The 15,494-nt window shown below is 36.0% G+C and overlaps 2 protein-coding genes across 3 annotated transcripts; one reads left to right on the top strand and one right to left on the bottom strand.

The window, feature by feature from the left end:
* Positions 2,166-11,118, top strand: LOC104750131 (phospholipid-transporting ATPase 3-like). 2 transcript variants are annotated; one of them, XM_010471882.1, is made up of 27 exons: positions 2,166-2,592; positions 2,694-2,759; positions 3,025-3,081; positions 3,221-3,302; positions 3,481-3,591; positions 4,462-4,539; positions 4,662-4,758; positions 5,297-5,403; positions 5,612-5,677; positions 5,841-5,962; positions 6,072-6,147; positions 6,234-6,311; positions 6,414-6,530; positions 6,655-6,804; positions 6,893-6,997; positions 7,317-7,459; positions 7,653-7,754; positions 7,838-7,901; positions 7,981-8,193; positions 8,453-8,618; positions 8,705-8,784; positions 8,880-9,119; positions 9,294-9,515; positions 9,585-9,752; positions 9,866-10,228; positions 10,322-10,428; positions 10,593-11,118. In XM_010471882.1, exons 1-27 carry the CDS (start codon positions 2,558-2,560, stop codon positions 10,891-10,893), a joined length of 3,516 nt encoding a protein of 1,171 aa, XP_010470184.1. In that variant the 5' UTR covers positions 2,166-2,557; the 3' UTR covers positions 10,894-11,118. The 2 variants fall into 2 exon arrangements, with proteins under 2 accessions (XP_010470184.1, XP_010470182.1); XM_010471880.1 differs by having other exon boundaries at positions 3,020-3,081.
* LOC104750130 (serine/threonine-protein phosphatase PP2A-1 catalytic subunit) lies at positions 11,174-13,147 on the bottom strand. The gene is made up of 6 exons (XM_010471879.2): positions 12,698-13,147; positions 12,320-12,434; positions 12,120-12,228; positions 11,954-12,031; positions 11,584-11,775; positions 11,174-11,482 (listed from the first exon to the last, which is right to left on the bottom strand). Exons 1-6 carry the CDS (start codon positions 12,948-12,950, stop codon positions 11,309-11,311), a joined length of 921 nt encoding a protein of 306 aa, XP_010470181.1. The 5' UTR covers positions 12,951-13,147; the 3' UTR covers positions 11,174-11,308.

Raw genomic sequence — 15,494 nt, 5'->3', positions numbered from 1 at the left:
CAAGTTGTTCTGCGACAATAAGTTGGCTCTTCACATAGCAAACAACGATGTCTTTCATGAAAGAACAAAGCATGTGGAGATCGACTGCCACACTACGCGAGATCAGGTTAAGAATGGTTTTCTTAAACTATTCCATATCTCCTCCGTGAATCAACTGGCTGACATTCTTACAAAATCACTCCATCCTGGTCCTTTCCATCATCTTCTTCAAAGAATGTCTGTTTCAAGCCTTTATGAGAACAAAGAATTATCGGCTTGAGGGGGGGGGGTATATTGAGTTATTAGTATATATGTATATAGTTTGTATACTGTATAGTTGAGTCTCCTTTAGCTCTCTATACTCTATTCACATGTATAGAGTATAAATACTCCCTATGTACTCTCTTTACTGATTAATGAGAAATATCACTTTTACAACAAAGTTAATAGAAAAGGTTCATCAGTTAGCCGAGATATATTTCTCTTCCATCTTATGCACTCATAGGGGGGATTTCTGCCCCTTCTTGACAGATTTCTTAGGCAGGCTCATCACGACTAAGTTAAATTCCCCTCATTTATGATTGCCTTCGAGTGAGGCTTCTTCTGGTGAGATAAGGGCAGCCTTGATGTGTCTGTTTTTGAATAAAATACCGGGACCTGATGGCTACCGGTTGATTTTATAGAGCTTCCTAGCATGTTCTTGGGCACGGGTTCATTAAGGCAGTGAAAGCTTTTTTTGCATCCTCCTTCTTGTCGTCTTGTGTCAACGCCACTTCTCTGGTTTTGATCCCAAAGCGTAGAGGAGCTGAAGATCTGAAGGATTTCAGACAAAGTGATCTCTTGCATACTTTCAGACCGACTAAAGAAGATCTTTCCTTTTGTTATCCTTCCAAATCAGACCGCTTTTATTAGGGATAGACTTTTGATCGAAAATGTTCTTTTAGAATCAGAGGTTTTTCAGGGTTATCACTTGGACTCTCTCTCGCCAAGGATCACCTTAAAAGTGAATATCTCCTAATCATTTAATTCCGTTCGGTGGAATTTTGTTATGTCAGCACTAACTTCGTATGGAGTTCCCGATTTGTTTGTGTAGTGAATTAAAAGTTGCATCTGTTCTCCAAGTTTCTCTATTAGCATAAATGGAGTCACGTCGGGGTATTTTAAGGGTAAAACTGGTCTCAGGTTAGGGGATCCTTTGTCTCCAATCCTCTTTGTGATGCTAATGAATGGCCTATCTTTAATGCTCAATAAAGTGGCTCAGGATGGACTTTTGTTAGCATCCAGGTTCTGAGGATTTAGAGCTTACTAATTTATGCTTCGCTAATGATTTACTAATATTCTTGGATGGGTCGGAAGCTTCTCTGGCTGGAGTTTTCACGGTCTTATCATAGTTTGAAAAATTCTCTGGCCTCTCAGTTAATATCTCAAAAACCTCCATGCTTTCCTCTGGCTTAAGTAAGGATACATTGGATCGTATGAGAACAAAATTTCCACTTCCAATTGCCTCTCTGCCTGTTCGATATCTAGGGCTCCCTCTCTTTTCCAGAAAGCTGACGATAAAGGATTGTGACCCATTAATCTCAAAGATTAGGGTAAAGATGAACTCTTGGCTTCATCGCCATTTGAGCTTAGCGGGTAGGCTGCAGATGCTATCTACAGTCATTTCAGATATAGTAGGATTCTGGACTAGTGTTTTCCTCCTTCCCAAGAAGGTCATTAAGCGCGTAAATAGTCTTTTCAGCTCGTTTTGAATGAATGGGTGTATGGATAAGTCCTCAAAGACAAAAGTTGCATAAGCGAATTTAAGTAAAAATAAATATATAAAGTGAAAATAATGGGATACGGTGTTAAATTTTATTAAACAAAAGAGATTAAAATTGATTTGAGTGTTAAATGATTATGTGAAAAAAAGAGAAAATGATGTGAAATATTAAAAGTTGAAGCCAAAAATGTTAAAAAAAAAAAAACCCCAGTCTACATGGTCTTAGTGAGGTCTCTCAGTCTCAGATGTGTGTGTCTGAGGATCACGCGGCGTAGTCGAGCGTCGAAGTTTCTTTAACGCGGAAATGTTTGTTTTTTTTGTCTCTGCATTTTCTGGCGTCAACGCGGATTTTTTTTTTTTTTTCTTTGGGTATCGGAAAAAATGCAAAATTTTAAAAATTAATTTTAATTTTATTATTATTTCTCAACAGAAAGAAGGGAGAGACTTTTGTGAGACGACGAACCAAAAGCATTGGAAACGGAAGAGAAGAAGAAGGCTGCTCCTTTGGTCCTCTCTGTTTCTTCTCTACCCGTCGATTCAGATCTCTCTCTCTCTCTCTCTCTCTCTCTCTCTCTCTCTGCCTATAGCGTAATCGAATCAATCCGCGAAATTTTAGTGGTGAAGTCGAAAATTCGAGTTTTTGTTGGTCGATACGACGACACCTGTTGGATTGGATCGGTGGTGAATCCGATATGGTTCGATCGGGTAGTTTTCACGTCGTTTCTTCGTCGGCGAGTCATCGACGGACACCGTCTAGGACGGTGACGTTGGGTCATATTCAGCCTCAGGCTCCGAGTTATCGTACCGTTTATTGTAATGATCGGGAGTCTAATCAACCCGTCCGGTTCAAGGTACGCCGGAGTTATATACTGAATCGATTACGGGATACGCGCATTGGAATTTGTACTGTTTGGATTCATCGATCTGATTGGTGTGATTTTTTGTATTTCAGGGTAATTCGATTTCTACAACAAAGTACAATGTTTTCACCTTTCTGCCGAAGGGTCTGTTTGAACAGGTATTTAAATACGCATTGTTTAAAGCATTCTAGAGGTTGTTAACTTAGCTTCAGCATGTAATTAGGACTTGTTAGTGTTTTCTATAATCCTAGAAGTTTAATGGAACCCTAGGATATTTACCAGGCGAAAAATTGTGCCTTTTTTAATGGAATGTACTTATGTTTCAAGGCTAATGTGGATTTACCAATACTTGCAGTCCTTTTTATAAGACTTTTCTGTTATTTGTGATGATCTTTGTTGTAATTGTGTTTCCTGACAGTTTAGGCGCATAGCAAACATTTACTTTCTTGGAATTTCGTGTCTATCAATGACACCAATAAGGTATGTTTACTCCGTAAACAATGTTATTATGTGTTGCCTCGTTTTATTTGAAATTTTGTTCTAGTTGGATGAAAATTTTCTGATTAATTCATGCATGATAAAAGGAGTTGTTAACTAGATAGATTGTTTGTTCCTGCAGCCCTGTGAGTCCAATAACAAATGTAGCTCCACTGTCAATGGTGCTTCTTGTTTCTCTGATTAAAGAGGCTTTCGAAGACTGGGTAAGCTCGTCTGCTCTTCCTTTTTCTTTTTGATATTGCAGAAATATCCCATTTCTCCTTGTTTTAGAGTAGAATTGTCTCAGCCCGAAAATAATTAGTTTAAGATAAAAGATGTGTTGGAGTCTCATGACCTATTTGTGCTCAACTTATAAATCCTTCTGCTCATAATCTGGTGCAGAAAAGGTTTCAAAATGATATGTCCATAAATAATAGCACAGTGGAGATCTTACAAGATCAACAGTGGATATCTATTCCTTGGAGAAAGTTACAAGTTGGAGATATTGTCAAGGTTAGTCTTTTTTTATTCTATTGGAGGTGGTTACATATATACATTGTTGTGTGTGTTTTAGTTGTTTCTTTTTTTGTACGACCTGCATTATACTTGATCTAGTAGAATTCCACTGCCTATATGTCTGTTATTGTGCTGCTTTCCACCGTGGTCACTTCTTCCTTACTATCTTCAAAATGGGAAGGTTCTATAACGTGTTGACAACATTTATAGTAGTTTATACTGGTTTCTTCTTTATAGGAAAGTCTTTCCTAGAAGTGTAAAGTATTGACACATGCGATGCTGGCATCAAGACACTGTGTTTATGAAATTTGTTTGTGTTGACCGCATTCCACAGTTCTGATTTATCATTTAGGATTCTCCAAGGGGCGATTAGGACAGTAGTTATTTTTTCAAATTGTCCTGGCGTTCCGTTAGGTACTGAAATTTAGTTACCACTGTAGTTTGGCGAGAATTTTAAGAACAGAGAGATAGATATTGATAGAGACTCACTTCTCGACCCAATCCCAGAATCCACCAAATATTTATCTGCCTAAATTTTTTTACTTGCTACTTATACCATCGGCTGAGCTGGCTAATACTATCAGATACTAACAGCACGCATCACAGTATCAAATAACTGAGTAAAGCAATGCTATTGCAGCTCCAGCTGCTCTTGCACTTTTCTTTTACTTAGGTTGAGACACTGCGCTCTTCTTCCTATTCTTTAACTTACCGTGGTATCTTTTGTTCCTCTACACTTTGACCCTGCAATGCTTATAACGTTCATGGGATTAACAGTTCTTACAGTATACTTTCCTTGCATTATATCAGAGACTTGTTACCTTTGAATAGATCTATAATTCTTAAATAGGTTTCTTCATTTTACAGATAAAAAAAGATGGATTTTTCCCAGCAGATATTCTTTTCCTATCCAGCACTAATGCTGATGGTATCTGCTACGTTGAGGTGCTTCTTTGACGTCCCCTTTAAGATATTATGTTGCTGTCTTTTTTTCCAGGGCCAATGCTGTTATCAAGAACGTTTTCTTACCTAGTGTATGCTCATATGTTTATTCCTTGTGAGTGCAGACTGCAAACCTAGATGGAGAAACAAATTTGAAAATAAGAAAGGCCCTTGAAAGGACATGGGATTACTTAGTACCAGAAAAAGCTTATGAGTTTAAAGGTTAGCCTACGGCTTTGACTCTTGGCATGCAATTTTTTTTTTGTTTCTTTAGATAGATGTGAATCTGTTTGCAGTGACATGTACTGTAGTACTTAATCTACTATGAATTAAATTGCAAATAAAGTTTGTGGCTTCAGGTGATTTGGATTTTGCTTTTGCATTAACAATTGTATGTTTTTTTATTATTATTACTACTTTGAGTTAACCTGCCAACTCGTAGCTTTTGCTTATATCACATCCTGATGATCACCAGAAAATGTAATCAGAGTCTTATATAGCTTATCATTTGTTTTGATGTTTGTCTGGATCTTATGAAGAGAGAAGTAATTGTTAAATGTCTGGTACAATTTTTTTATTATAATTTTTTTCTCTTACCGATGATCATTTTCTTGTCTCTTATTCATTTTCTTCTGTCTATGGAAGCAAATTTTCCTCTGTTCTGACGGTCCTTCATTTTGTTCAACTTTTTATTCATTTTAGTATGATTGTGTTGTAACTGTTATACACATGTCTTCACTTTCGCCAACTTCTCTTACAGGTGAAATTCAGTGTGAGCAACCAAACAATTCTCTGTACACTTTCACTGGGAACCTTGTAGTCCAAAAGCAAACATTACCTCTCTCTCCAGACCAGCTTTTATTGCGTGTATGATTGATTGTTTCTGCTATTGGTTGATTTTCCCGTTTGTGTTTTTTTTTTTTTGTCATGCATGAATTTACTTTGTTTTAGATTATGTTGATCCACTTATGATATATCTTGGATTTTAACAGTTTTCTGAGCAAATTCCGTAGGGCAGAGCTTTATATCTTTTGATTTAATAATATTCTGAGACGTTTGATATCTACATTTTCAGGGATGCAGTCTTAGGAACACAGAATACATAGTTGGAGCTGTAGTTTTTACTGGTCATGAGACAAAGGTAAGCTGTTGTGGAGCTTGTTTTATGGGAAACTAACTTTGCAGACATGTGTTTCTAGTTTACAGGATTCAAGTATTTAAGACCATTCTATGGTTTCTATTTCGTTGTATAGTTGCTACGCATACGATCTGAAGCTATTCTATGGTGAATTCTACATATGTAGGTGATGATGAATGCCATGAATGCTCCTTCCAAACGAAGTACACTGGAAAAGAAGCTTGACAAACTCATTATCACAATATTTTGTGTCCTTGTCACAATGTGTCTGATTGGAGCTATAGGCTGGTGTGCTTTCGTTTCAATATTGTGAATTATCAACTCCTGCTTCGATTTGTTCATTCTCCAGTTCTCATGTCCTGTTTTGATACGGTTATTACATTTGTTAATTTTACAGTTCAATTGTGACGGATCGTGAGGACAAATACTTGGGTCTTCATAAGTCAGATTGGGAATACCGTAATGGACTCATGGTAATTAGTTTGGCATAGTTGAAGTTGATTTCCTTCTACTTCTGGCTTACTGATTTCTTCCATACTGCTTCCGTCTGCTGCCACAGATAGGGTTTTTCACCTTTTTCACGCTAGTCACTCTGTTCTCATCAATTATACCAATCTCCCTTTATGTTTCTATTGAGGTATGTCTCTCCTAGTATTCTATTCTAACTATCTGCACTACACTAACTGCACTACGAGGATTAGCAATTTGAATGATCACTATATTCTCTCCTTAAAACCAGATGATCAAGTTTATCCAGTCGACCCAGTTTATCAACCGAGATCTTAATATGTATCATGCTGAAACAAATACCCCCGCCTCGGCCAGGACTTCGAATTTGAACGAGGAGCTTGGACAGGTAGATATCATTTCATCTAGATATCCATTTGTTGCTAGTATTATAACTTTTTGCTAAATAATTATTTTAATATATGCTTTGCTATTGTTTTCACTTCAGTTGCAATTTCTTTGGTATCATTCAGGTGGAGTACATATTTTCTGATAAAACCGGAACGCTGACGAGAAATTTGATGGAGTTCTTCAAATGTTCAATTGGAGGTATAAGTTATGGATGTGGTGTCACTGAAATAGAAAGAGGAATCGCTCAGCGTCATGGCTTAAAAGTTCAAGAGGTATTATATATTTTCAGATGGTGGAGTTTCTCTGTGCCTTATGGTACAATGGAAATTTTTTAATTTGCACCGTTACAAATATTCTCAGGAGCAAAGGTCGACTGGTGCAATAAGAGAAAAAGGATTTAATTTTGATGATCCAAGGCTTATGCGGGGAGCTTGGAGAAACGAACCTAATCCTGATCTTTGCAAGGTTCCTTACTTTCATTCTCTAGAGATTTGGCTCACAATCAGTTAAGAATTGTAATAGCTAAGAGGTGATGGGGTTATAGGGTTTCCGTGAGAAACTGCGGCATATTGTGTATTTGATAGATGGTGAGATCTGAACTTGTAAGGATATATAAGTTGAGGCCTTTATTTTTGGGAGTCTTATACTTAAAAACTACAGAAGTGTCCTGACAGAAGCCTTTTAAAATTGTAGAAGTTATAAGATCGTTGGTTCCAGATTGGCACACACGTGCACATGCTAATATGATTCTAACTAAAAATATTGCATTTTTGATACTTTTCAGGAACTTTTTAGATGCCTGGCCATCTGTCACACTGTCCTTCCTGAAGGTGATGAGTCCCCTGAGAAGATTGTTTATCAGGCCGCATCTCCAGATGAAGCTGCCTTAGTTACTGCTGCCAAGAATTTTGGATTCTTCTTTTATAGGTAATCTGTAGTCTGTGTTACATTCAGTTTCCAGAGATTTGAAATTGCAGGAAATCATTTTGGACAAAATAAATTTGCTATTAGCTAACTTGTCTCATGATTCCTAGTTCTAATTCTTAGAATTGCTTCTATAAGTGCTTTTGTTTCTCAAGTCTTTGTTAGTTTGTTTGAAACTATTTTTATGTATTCTCAGGCGTACTCCAACTATGGTGTATGTTCGTGAGTCTCATGTGGAGAAGATGGGAAAGATTCAAGATGTGGCCTATGAGATTCTTAATGTTCTCGAGTTCAACAGGTTTATATGACAGTGATTTGTTTGTTTATTTTCTCTTCGTCATGCTTTAAGCATACTAATAATTTTTACACTGTGGACAACAGTACTAGGAAGCGCCAGTCTGTTGTATGTCGTTTCCCAGATGGAAGGCTTGTACTCTACTGTAAGGTAATATTATTATATTTACTTGGTTATCTGTGTACTTCTGGATCAATTTTTGATCATTCCTTGGAACATTGTCCCACAGGGCGCTGATAATGTAATCTTTGAGAGATTGGCTGATGCTACAGATGATATTAGGAAAGTAACAAGAGAACATTTGGAACAATTTGGGTCTTCTGGATTGCGTACCCTTTGCCTAGCCTATAAAGACTTAAACCCTGAAACCTACGATAGTTGGAATGAAAAGTTTATCCAGGCCAAATCTGCATTACGAGACCGTGAGAAGAAGTTAGATGAGGTATACATTCTTATCTATTTACAGCTCTATTTCTTATCTATTTTCTTTTCAAATCTTGAGAGTAAATTTTCAAGAAGATCTTGAAGGTTGAAAATGGGTTTCAGGAGCAGTGAAACTTGTTTGTATATCAGGAATGAAAATGATATGATCATTTCGTAAACTAGTCTGAACAACTGTATCCGCGAATACAGTTTTTGAGTCGCCAGTAAATAGTGCTTATAATTTATAGTTGATGAATGAGGTGTCTTAATCCATGAAGGTGGCAGAACTTATCGAGAAGGATCTTACCCTCATCGGATCAACTGCCATAGAAGACAAACTTCAGGAAGGGGTACCTACCTGCATAGAAACCTTATCAAGAGCTGGAATTAAGATCTGGGTGTTAACAGGGGATAAAATGGAAACGGCTATTAATATTGCATATGGTAGGGTATCACAAACTTTTACTCTGAGATCTTATTTCTTCTATCTCCCACTTTAATATCTGCTCTTTGATTCTGTTATGCTACAGCATGCAACTTGATCAACAATGAAATGAAACAATTTGTCATTAGTTCTGAAACGGATGCAATCAGGGAAGCTGAAGAAAGGGTAATTGTTTTACTGTAATTTTTTTCTTATTATGTAGAATTTTCATGAAAGACAATCATTTAGTTACTTTTTAATTAGAAAAGCTTTTATTGTAGGGTGATCAAGTTGAGATTGCTCGTGTTATCAAAGAAGAAGTAAAGAAGGAGCTGAAAAAGAGTCTTGAAGAAGCTCAACACTCTCTGAATACCGTAGCTGGACCAAAATTGTCTCTCGTTATTGATGGAAAGTGTTTAATGTATGCATTAGACCCAAGTTTACGCGTGATGCTGCTCAGTTTGAGCTTGAACTGTACTTCAGTTGTATGCTGTCGTGTTTCTCCGTTACAGAAAGCACAGGTGATTTCATAGAGGGGTTTATAAATTTTTGTTCTAGGGCTTTTGTTGCCAAAATTGGTAATCACATATTTTCTTGGGTTTTAATTTTGGCACATTTCATATCCAGTGAGTAACTTGGTTCTATGTGTTCTTTGAACCGGCTTCTAAGTTCTAATATATGGGATCTAATTTCAGGTGACAAGCTTGGTGAGGAAAGGGGCGCAAAAGATTACACTAAGTATTGGTGATGGGGCCAATGATGTTAGCATGATTCAAGCCGCTCATGTTGGTATAGGAATAAGTGGGATGGAGGGAATGCAAGCTGTAATGGCTAGTGATTTTGCCATTGCTCAGTTTAGATTTCTTACAGATTTGCTTCTTGTCCATGGACGGTGGTCATATCTTAGAATCTGCAAGGTTGAATTTCTCTTTAACCACAAACGCGCCTTTAATTTTTGAAAAGTTCTAATGATCTTTTCTTGGCAGGTTGTCATGTATTTTTTCTACAAGAACCTTACCTTCACTTTGACTCAGTTTTGGTTCACATTTCGAACTGGATTTTCTGGGCAAAGGTTCTACGATGATTGGTTCCAGTCATTGTTTAATGTCGTATTTACAGCTCTTCCTGTCATTGTCCTTGGGCTGTTTGAGAAGGTACTAGCTTTTCCCGATTTCTGACTTATACAAAAGAATATTCATCGTAGTTAGAACCATCTTTATCTTGTTTTGTATCTGATAATTTTATGTCTATGTTGTCCTCTTGCTAGGACGTGAGTGCATCCCTTTCGAAAAGATATCCAGAACTGTATCGAGAGGGAATACGTAACTCATTTTTCAAATGGAGAGTTGTAGCAGTATGGGCTTCTTCTGCTGTGTATCAGTCTTTTGTCTGCTATCTCTTCGTGACCACGTCATCTTTCGGCGCTGTAAATTCATCAGGCAAAATATTTGGCCTCTGGGATGTTAGCACAATGGTCTTCACATGTCTGGTGATTGCTGTGAATGTCCGCATTCTTTTGATGAGCAATTCCATTACCAGATGGCATTATATCACAGTCGGTGGGAGCATTCTTGCGTGGCTCGTTTTTGCTTTCATATACTGTGGGATTATGACACCACACGATAGGAATGTAAGCTGTTTGCATACATCCTGGATTTTCTGAATTTTATTTTTTTTTTATAACTTGGTAAATCTTAAGTTACCTATTTTCTCGTCTCTGCAGGAAAATGTCTACTTTGTCATATATGTCTTGATGAGTACCTTTTATTTCTACTTCGCATTGCTGCTTGTTCCCATTGTCTCTCTACTAGGCGATTTTATCTTCCAAGGGTAAGTCAAACCGGGATATTAATTTGGTGCAAAACCACTGAATTCCTGTGTCTTAACTTAATTTAGATTATAGGTCCTTTGTAGTTTTGACCTGAATAGAAGCATACGCTTGATGTTTTCTTAAGGATTGTGATATGAGAGAATATATGTCTTTACTAATGCAGGATTGAGAGATGGTTCTTCCCATATGATTATCAGATCGTTCAAGAAATACATAGGCACGAGTCAGATGCAAGCAAGGTAGATCAGCTGGAGATAGAAAACGAGCTCACACCACAAGAGGCGAGAAGCTATGCGATATCCCAATTGCCTCGGGAGCTCTCAAAGCACACTGGGTTTGCGTTTGATTCACCAGGTTATGAATCCTTCTTTGCGTCTCAGTTAGGTATCTACGCGCCACAGAAGGCGTGGGATGTGGCAAGGAGAGCCAGTATGAGGTCACGGCCTAAGGTACCGAAGAAGTAGAACCAATATATATATTATTGCTAATTGTCTTTGTACATTTAGGCAATGTCCATCCGATTGGGGAATATTTTTGTTAGGGCCCTTAGTTTTGAAATATATGTAGAGATGGTACTTTTTAGGTGTTTTATGTTTGTGTTTTGTTTTTAAACGCCATTTTTCATAGCTCCATTTATGGACTCATGTTGAGAGGCAATCCCCATTATAGAATTTGATATAAATGGTGAATTCTAATTTTTAAATTGAAACATCAAGTTTAAAAAAGGCAAGGCAGCAACCAAAAAAATGATGGGGTTTTGGTCTTTTGGTAACGAACTCCATTTAAAGACCGGATAAAACAAAATAAAATAGAGACACATCTACAATGATACAGCAGCAAACAAACTCTGAGAAAAAAAAAATTGAAGTGGTAGGGAAATCACAAAAAATAATCAGGGGTCTTGCGCGTGGTATCAGGTTCGACCTGTCTAGGTGCTGGATCGAACTGAAGGAAGTTCTGTTCCATGTTCTCTCCAATCTCAAGAATTGCTGCCATGTTGCCACATCTGTAACAGTAGTTCGGTGCACTAAACACCGTCACTACGTTCTTTTCCTATCAACACACATACACACCAAAAGATTCAGCATCTACGGAAACCAGAACCCGATTCAAGAATTATGCCAACTTATGTTATGAACAATAAGTATATGTACCTGACACCAATTATAGCCTTCCATTACAAGTTGATGCGCTCTTGATATCAGACTCAGTCCATTGTTGTGATTAAACTGAGTTGCAATGTCCTGTCCAAATGTGTAACCAGCACCACGAGGAGATATTCCCCATCCACAGCGATCGTCTGGATCAGACCACAGTAAATCGCACATTGGTCCTTCATGTGGAACCTACAAAACATATCTGATTATAAAAACCAATTCTTGGTATTAAGGAAGCCAAAACTATTAATAACTCAGCGGTTTCAGAAAGAATATAGCTAGAGAGAATCTGTCTTAGGAAAGGAGACATCTATAGCAAACTCGGTTCAAAATATTGCATTTATAGGGAAAACTTTTTTGTCAATACCTCCTGTATTCGATCCAAGCTTCGGATATTGTCAAGGGTGTCCAGAAAAGGTGAAAGGCCACCATGCAAACAAAAGACCTGTAACGGATTACATTTGATGAAGAAAAAATGTGGAGGTGAAACAAACATGGTTAAAACAGTGACGACTGGCAAAAACAGTTCAAACCTGACTCTCTATGAGTGCTGTAAGTGGGAGATAATCAAAAAGGTCTGTGAAATACTTCCACACATTTGCATTTCCGTATTTCCTCAAGCATTCATCATAAAACCCATAGCTGAACACACACAGAAGCAAAATGAAAGTTAGTGCGAGTCAGAAGCTAATGAAATACAGGTTTTTTTTTTTGCCACAAAAGAATATCTTACACTTGTGTAATCTGACGACTCTCATGATTCCCTCGCAGGATCGTGAGTCTATCCCTATAACGCACCTTCAATGCTACCAATAGAGACACTGTTTCTACTGAATAGTAGCCACGATCTACACAGTTATAACCAAGACAACAATTAATCAAAGACACTGAATCAAGCATATGCAGCTTTCACTAAAAATCTTAACATAACCCACAAAAGCTAAAGGCCTTCATAAATAATGAACATCATTAAAGTTTTAAAACCTAATTAACAAAATAATTACAAAACCTAATCATATGTTATTACAACATCAAGTAGTGAAACTAAAAGACAATAACTCACCAAATGAAATTGATTTGAGAGATGGAGAAGAAAGAGACAAAGACATACCAACATAATCTCCCATGAAGAGGTAATTAGTATCTGGAGCATTACCACCGATACGGAAAAGCTCAATTAGGTCATAAAACTGGCCATGGATATCGCCGCAAACCGTAACCGGACACTTAACCGGTTGAACATTCCATTCCTCAACGAGAATCGCTTTGGCTTGATCGCATAGGATCCTCACGTCTGCTTCACCCAACGGCTTACACTCCATAAGCTGTTCGATCTGACGGTCGAGATCCCCGTTTGACGGCATCTCTTCCTCGTCGTCGTCGTCCCTTTTATCTAAAAAAACTAACAACGAATACGCAACCGAATCGTTTCGGATCGAACACGGCGGCGACGGAGGAGGAGGAGGAGGAGAAGAAGTCGCCGATGGTGTTTTAAAGGTTGGCTCTGACCCGTCTTTGGTTTGGTTTCTCTCGTCACACAAAAATTGATATTTATTAGTATGTTTTAGACAAATGATTAACTTTGCACCAATTTAGTTTTTTTTTTTTCTTTCCCCTAAAATGTCAAAAGTTCGAACCAAAACAAAATTGATGAGAGAAATTATTTGGTTAATACTTCGGATATACATACATACAAGGTCAAATAGAAATGGCATTGGCCAAATTTTAATCATACAATCAAGACCTAAGTTCAAATTCTAGCCAAAGTTATTTAGACTATCTTTTAGACACTTTAAGTGTTGAGTTGAGAATTTTTTTTTGTAAGGGCTTGGTTGGTTTTCGGCAACAAGTTGTAAATTTTTGTGTTTACGGATGGTTGTGGTTGCTAACATTTGACAAGAATCACATAAATCGTTCTCCATCGCTACAATTTGGTTTAAAAAAATTTGGAATCGCTAGATTTAAAAGCTTATTCTTGTCACCGTTTTCTGTAATGAATGATTGTAGGTGAATATTTTTCTTTTTTGGTTTTTTCGAAACTATAATGCAACTTTTTATCTGTAGTGAATATTAATATTTCCTAATTTTCTTTTTCTTTTGGACAAAATAGACTTCTCATTAAAATCTTAAACTGAGTGACTGAAGAAAGTTTCTTATGGAGAGGTTTGCTAACACATAACCTTCTCGATTGTTTTCTCTAAAGATTTAAACCTAATTTTAGATCTATTGTTCTCACCACAAATACAAGTCATATCTAAAACACTAGCTAGTTGGATTAAACTTGGTGTAGAAGTATTAATCAATCTTTGGTCAACTATTGGACCAAGGGACTTCCGCATTATTCTTTAATTAAAAAAATAGTTTCATTTAGTCTTCTACTTTTTGAAAAATACTTAGGTTCACCTCTTCTATTCACTTCATCCTCTCTCAAGTCTCAATTAATCATAATTTTCTATCTAATATTTTATTTAAAAAATAAATCAAAATTAAATTAAAAAGCAAAACAATTAAGGAAACAAATTTTTGTATACTTTTAAATAAAAAAAGTTAAATATTGACTTGGTTTAGATTTTACAATTAAACAAGATTATATATTTGTTTGAGTTATAAATGAGAATTAGGATTTAGATTTTACAATTAGAACGAAATTATATGTTGGTTTGGGTTTACAAATGAGGTGGTTAGGATTTATATTTTAAAATTAAAATAAAATTATATGTCGGTTTGAGTTTATAAATAAGGTAGTTAGTGTTTAGATTTTACAATTAGAAGTGAATTATATATCGATTTGGTTTATAAAATAGTGGTTTTGGGATTTTCATTTTACAACGATGTATACAATTTTTTTTTCCTTATTTTAAAAGAAGGTAAATGAAGAGGTTTATCCTTAAGGATGAACCCAAGTATTGTCCAGAAGTTAAAGAACACCAGATTTACAAAATTAATCTTTTAAATATGATAAGAGAAATATAGTTCTCCAATCGCCAATTACTATGAGTGTCGATTCCTATGATTGGTCACAACAACATTATATCATGATATTTTCCATAGGCATAGTGATGAATAATTGAATACATGGCTGAATGCAATTATCATATTCGGTAACTCTAAATTACATTATACTAGGTAGTAACCCGTGCTACTGCACAGCCAATAGATTTTTATATAAAATTTAAATTCGTAAAAATAAGTTAGAATTTTATTATTTTAAATACATAAATTAAGTATTTGGATACTATTAGTATTAAATCTAAATATCAGATTTCAGTTTGGTTTTAGTTTGGATTATTATGCGTATATAATTTAGAAGTATCTACTTTAGAACGGGAAATACGTCCCCTCCCGTTCCATCCTTACCGTCCCATTCCATCTTGTTCCATGTATGTATCGTCTCATTCCGTCTTTTAAATGATTACTCGATAGACGATGTTTATTAATAGAGATTGGGTAAAAAAATTAGACAGGATACCTGAATTCCCCGTCAAATACTTACTTTTATTTAGTTAGTTGAAATTATTCAAAAGAACTATTTAATTGTTTTCAAAAATATCCAAAATTTTCAAAGTACCCGTTCCAAAATAATTGATTACATATTGCATAGTAACCTTTTAAAATATATATATTTTTGTATAAACAACATAATACGCAATGACCTATTAACCACTAAGACTAAGATATCTTTTAAGTACAATCTCGACATACAACATGCTTTTGTATCGTATCCATTTTTTATATTTGAAAGTTGAAATGAAATTTAATTATCCAAATTATATGATCTCATCTTGTTTTTTGATTATAAATAGTTTAGATAATTACTTTTATTGTTTGAATTACCTGTTCCCGTTTGTTACACGTTCTTTTCTATAAGATCATATTTTCTTTTATATAAATGACATCATTTACATGTT

This window comes from Camelina sativa, chromosome 16 (genome assembly GCF_000633955.1).
Source record: "Camelina sativa cultivar DH55 chromosome 16, Cs, whole genome shotgun sequence".
NCBI lineage: Eukaryota > Viridiplantae > Streptophyta > Magnoliopsida > Brassicales > Brassicaceae > Camelina > Camelina sativa.
The sequence above is the reverse complement of the archived record's forward strand: the minus strand, read 5'-3'. Positions and strand labels throughout refer to the sequence as shown.